Genomic DNA, 6,120 nt, shown 5'->3' on the forward strand with positions numbered 1-6,120 from the left:
AATTAAAGTATGAACTGTAGGTATCTGCAAACAGAGCAAAGATTGGATAGCTACTAATCAGAATTTTTTTTTAATGGTGTAGAAGGTTAAGCATCAGCTGCTAACCACACGGTCAGTATTCAAACCCAGCAGTCATTCTGTGAGAGAAAGATGAAGCTTCCTACTTCTATGCTGGCAGCGTCTGAAACCCCAGGGAGCACTTGCACTCTGCCTTATGGGGTCATTCTGAGTAGGAATGGACTTGCATTCAGCTCCCGGGTAAAGGTCGATGGTTTGAACCTACCTAGCAGAGCCTCAAAAGTAAGACTTAGGGGTCTGCTTCTGTAAAGATTTCTACAAAGAAAACCTTCTGGAATTCAGTGCTACCCTGTACCAAAGCCAGAATCAAGCAACTGACAACACATTTGGTTTTGCTACTATACCACCTCTATTACCTAACCCAAACCAAGCCTATTTTGTTTGGCTTCCCCTCTTTAGGGGGAGAGGGTGTTTAATATGTGTGTGTGTGTGTGTGTGTGTGTGTATGTATGTGTATACACACACACACAGAGTAAAATTTCATGCATTAAATATTTTAGTATAATAATTTCTTTTAAGTGACAAATATTATATCAACTTCTAATTATCTGTATATGGTTATTCTATAAAGTATTTTAACAATTGTACTACCAGGGGTCCTTCTAGAAAAGATTAGAAGACCAATTATTCAGGTGGTTGTAGGAGGTTATGAGTTGGGTTACTAATTGCAAGGTCAGCAGTTCAAGGCCCTCCAAAGGAAAAAGATGAAACTTTCTGCTCACATAAATATTTATAGCCTCCAAAACCCACAGATGGCAGATCGACTTTGTCCTATAGGAGCATTGGAGTTAGAATTGACTAGATGGCAGTGAAATTTGCTTTTTGTTGGTTTGGTATTCTGGGGATATGTTACTCTTATAATTAGACAAGGCCAGATAATGCCTTTCCTGTAAACATCATATACGCAAGTCTCTCTTTACAGTTGATATGCTTATTTGTCTTTGAGGTAGTTAGTTTATTGTGCCAACCTGGCCAATAATCACATGTGGGGTTAATTGAAGGGTAGAGAGATAAATGGCTCAGCGAGCCTTGCCTCTCTTGTCTCTTGCTCTTTGATCATTGGACAGTGTGCGGCTGCCTTGCTTCTTCTTTGACTCCATTTGCAAGCTACACTACCTGTGGGACACCTAACCCATGGACTGTGTCGTAATTTGAGGTACCTTCAAGACCTGCTTTGCCACACCACTGGAATTTACATCTCTTGAGCTGGGGACTGTCAGACCCTGTCATCTGGCTGACTGTTGGTGACCTGCCTTGCTGTTTGCTGCCTGTTCCCAGATAGCCTGAGTTGCTCTACAGAGGATACCCAGTATCCCTCAAGACTTGAAGGACTGCCAGTTTCTCACAACTGTCTCACAGGCATGAGTTGCACTGAGCCATTTGTACTGCTTTATAATTTAATTAACTTTATTTCTTATGTTATACATCTATCTGTATAAACATATATATATATATATAATTATTAGCATTCTGGTTTTATTTCTCTAGATTACCCTAACAGTCTTCAATGGTTTACTTTCATTTCTCAGTTGATTGAATTTCTTAAAGTAAGAGTTATTAAAATACTAATTCACAGAATAGTGCCCGTTGAATAGATAAATATTTCTATTTATTTGCAGGTCTGCCTATTGGAATTCCAAGTTGACCAAAACTACGATATTTCCCTCTTTGCTACTCTCCATGACTTTGATTCCAACACTTGGAATCCTCAACAAGACAAGCTCCATAGTTCTTTGAAATAATTCAGGAAAAAACAAATGCAAGAGCTAATTCCAAGAAGGAGAATGTTTTACCTTCTAAATCCTCCTTCTCAAAGTGTGTTTTAAGAATGGAACGAGTTCCACCACGATCCACAACTGCTTCTTCGTCATTTCTCTGTAGAATCAGGAGAAAGAAGATTAAGTACAGCACATAGAATCTCAAAATGATCAGAAAATAAGTTTTAATAAAACGAAAGATTTTAGGCTTTTAATTCATTCAAGTCTACATGTAAATGGCATCTATTTGATTACCAAGAGTTAGTTTAAAATTGAGAAGATTAAAATTAATTTCACAACAAATCAAGAGAAGAAATGTCCTTTGATTTTACATATACTTGATAGCATGCAATCAAGCCAGTGGGTATCATTTGTTAGTGAGATGATAATCAGAAAAGTTATTCAGTTAATTTAGTGCCATTCCTTTTTCTCTGATAATGAAGTCTTCTTTACATAATGATATTTTGAACTATGCAAGGAAAATGAATTAATATTTATATTAGCAATACTAAATCACTAGTTTTAACACCCCTAAAAGTAGGATAGGCTGAAATAATTCTACTATTATTAGAAATAGTGTTGGAGGATCTAAAACCTTGAAAGAAATTAGTAGCGAATACAAAGCAAATTACAATTGCTTTACTTCAATACAATTCATTTTATTCAAAAGATAAAAGTAAATTACAATCATGTGCATTAAGCTTCAATTTGGCTTAGAGTGGCTGGCAAGGGGCTTTAAACACTGTAAACAACATTCAAAACAGTACATCCTCTCATTTGGTATTCAATAAATTAGCGGGACAAAGAGTATGATCCAATAGACCATACAGGAATGGACAAATCACAAAATACTGAATGACACGGACTAAAAACTGCTTCCAACATTCATATGGTAACACTGAGTACAAAGGAAGAAATGAAAAAGCAAACTACAGATGAACAAAGTTTCTAAAGTGTATTTTCAATCATTCTAAAATGTAGCTGTTAGAAAAATAATTTTTTTCTTTGAAACCCAAACGAGTGTACTAAAGAAGAGAAATGAGTGCGATCTTCTAATTTTCACTGTTGTAAGTAGGACACTACACGAGTATAGAAATCTGTACAATCAGATCCGTGTTTCATTTAGAAGGCTTGACTCCCATTTTTCCTCAGGAGTTGCATAGACTTTCCAAGTAGAAGAAATAACAAATATAGAAATGTATATAGTCAGAGAACTAGAGAAGATATCAAATCCAAATACCAAATTCACTGTCCTCAAGTTGATTCTCACTCATAATGACCCAACAGGCCGGCCTAGAACGGCTCCTGTGGGTTTCTGGGCTGTAAACCTGCAAGTGAGCAGAAAGCTTCACCTTTCCCCCAGGAGGGAGTGGTGGTTTTGAACAGCTGACCTGGCAGTTTGCAGCCCAACTAGTAAGTGCCTATGCCACCAGAGTGCCATAGAAGATTAGACAAGCATTTGATAGGAATACACTCAAGAAGTGAATCGTGACATTTTCCAAACAAACAAACAAAAAAGAAAAGGCTGAGAGTGTGTTCTGGAAAAGATCAACAAAGAGGTACTATTGTGCACATTAAAGTGGTAGATTATAATGACAAAGATAAACCAATATATTGGTTAGACAAGAACATAATTCAAGTTAAGTCTAGATGTCCAAGAATATGAAGATATCATTGGAAGAAGTAACCAAGTTAGTAAGAAGATAGTTTAGTTATCTGAAGAAAACAGTTTCATTTTGTATTCGTAGTAAAAACAACTTGAAATGATAGTAGGATTTACAAGTCGACATTCACAGCATAGTTAGAGGACAAATGAGAGGCGGGAACTGGAGATGTGGAGTTAAGTCTTAGACAATAAGATTGTGAAGGTTAAATTCAGCCTTGAATATCATCTCGTATACCAACTCGTAAAGTTTAGCCCAATGTATAATTTTCCTTTCAATGGACTTTCCAGACTATACTTAAGTTCTCAGCAAAGGGGGAACTCTCTCGCTCAGAATAGAGCTCATTACATTTTACATGGATCTGCATTGCAATTTCCTTAATGGTGAGATAAATTGTATTCCCTATGATTTCTACCCACCAGTGCTAATTCTGCTCTTTTAGTCATATTAAGTATTTTCCTATTTTAAGGCAATCTTTCAAGGAATCAAAGGCAATAATCATGCCTTATTCTTTTATTCCATCCCTATTTTCCTTTTGGAAAAAAAATCCCAATAAGTTATTCTGTTTCTTACATAAAATATTATTCTTATGCACGTTATGTGAATAATTTACGTAAATGAGTTAGTTATCTGAGGACAGAGTAGAAAATGAAAATATTTTTTTTAAGTTTAGAAAATTCTTGTAAATAGGATACATGGGGAATAAAGTAAAAAGAGAAATAAAAGAATAATAAATGACATCAAACTACATATGCTAGGTATATGAAACAATGCATAACTCTGGTCTGAAGCTACTGGACTAGAACCACCGCATTAATGATCCCTTTGAGAGGAGGCGCATATCAAGAAAATGCCAACGAAAGCCCACCAAGAGCAACTATGGTGAGGAGTTAGGGAAAGTGGATGAGGATCCTTCAGTTAAGAAGATAAATTACCACAAAAGATAGAGATAATTAAAGGCAGGTGGGAAATTAAAATCCAATATTAGCTTTCTTTGCAAGTCAGCTAGATCTTCGCAAATCTGACAGTGAAAAGGACAGGGCCCATTCAGCTGGGTAAGAGTAACTAGAAAGACACCATCCCAGGAGGCTGGAGAGACGATGATGCTGGACGAAGCTACCAGACGGGTACCTTCTTTTCTAAAAATTAAGGAAGGTGTTGTATAAATCAAAGATATGCAGATGAATAAAGAAAATAGTAAATAAAGAAGCTTCTGTTGGATAATGTTGGTATTTTAGAGAAAGTCAGAGGTGATATAATCTTCCAGCAGTAACAGGTGCACATATTAAGGAACTGAACCACTGATATCAATACTGATTTCAAATCACTACGAAATATGATATTTTAGTTGACATTCTACCTTTTAAGGATAATCCAATAGAAACAACCCCAATTATACCTGTGCAGTTTCAGGTGGCCAAGGCAAAAGATGCTAAGGAAAAAACCAATCACAATATAGTCTAATTCCCAAAGAAGTGGACTTTGAAGGCTATGGCAAGGTGGAGAAAGCAGGGGGGAGGCAGAGAAGAGGGGGAGAAAGAAGAAAAAAGAGATAGTTAAAATCACTGTAAGAGCAAGACTAACAAATTGCACTGTCCCAGGTGATTAACACCTTCCTTCAAATTAGCTTCTCTGATTAGTTTACTAATCCCTTTTAAATGTCTTCAGAGAATTAGATGAAAACCCGAACCACGCCCATTGCTGTGAAGTTGATTCCAACACAGTGATTCCGTGGATTCCGTGGATGGAGTAGAACTTCTCCATAGGGTTTCCAAGGCAGTAGACTTTTTTTTTTTTTTTCAGTGACTCACTATTTTCATTTCATTTTATTTAGTTATTTTTTTATTAAAAGATCACTTTATTGAGGGCTCTTACAAGTCTTATTACAATTCATACATCAATCGTATCTGGCATATTTATACAAATGTTGCCATCGTTCTTTTCTAGACATTTGCTTTCTATTTGCCCTTGGTATCAGCTCCTGGTTTTTCCCCCTCCCACCCCTGTGGCCTCTTGATAGATTACAAATTATTATTATTTTCATCTCTCACACCGACCGCTGTCTCCCTTCCCCCATGGTTTCTGTTGGTCTTTCCCCTGGAAGTGAGTATTGGTTAAGCGACAAGCACTGCGCGGGGTGCCCTCTTCCCCTCCTCTCACCACCTCCTCCTACCCTTTTGGTATCGCTGTTCACCATTCCTGTCCCTGGATTCCCTGTGTCGTGAGCTTTATCAAGATCTTATCTATCCCTGCTCTGGTCTAGCCCAGGGTGAGAAGGAACACAAGGGTCATGACAGTTGGGGGTGAGGAAGCCTCAAGGAACCAGAGGAATATTGTGTGATCCATCGTGCTCTACTGCACCCTGGTTGACTCTGTGGGGGGATGTTCCACTGTCTACAGATGGGCGTTAGGTCTCTGCTCCACCCCCCTCGTTCTCAACACCATGTTTTTGTTTTTGTTTGTTTGTTTGTTGCTTGTTATGTATCCTCTGATGCCCCAGACAATAATCTTTACAGAAGCAAACTACCACATCTTTCTCCCCCAGAGTAGTTGGTAAATTCAAACAACTGTTTGGGTGCTTTAACCACCATGTGGCCAAAGCCTTCAGAATTAGACACTGG

At 37.6% G+C, this 6,120-nt stretch overlaps 1 protein-coding gene across 1 annotated transcript in view; it reads right to left on the minus strand.

Annotated features, from left to right (window-relative positions):
- LOC123522575 (sodium-driven chloride bicarbonate exchanger-like) overlaps nucleotides 1-6,120 on the minus strand; it is a 174,323-nt gene that overhangs the window by 44,772 nt on the left and 123,431 nt on the right. Inside the window, exon 2 of the mRNA XM_045298079.1 lies at nucleotides 1,872-1,953. Within this exon, the coding sequence (XP_045154014.1) occupies nucleotides 1,872-1,953 (82 nt within the window). The remainder of the gene's footprint in view (nucleotides 1-1,871; nucleotides 1,954-6,120) is intronic.

Source organism: Echinops telfairi, unplaced genomic scaffold (genome assembly GCF_000313985.2).
Source record: "Echinops telfairi isolate 266 unplaced genomic scaffold, ASM31398v2 ScPeMD7_4;HRSCAF=17, whole genome shotgun sequence".
Lineage (NCBI taxonomy): Eukaryota > Metazoa > Chordata > Mammalia > Afrosoricida > Tenrecidae > Echinops > Echinops telfairi.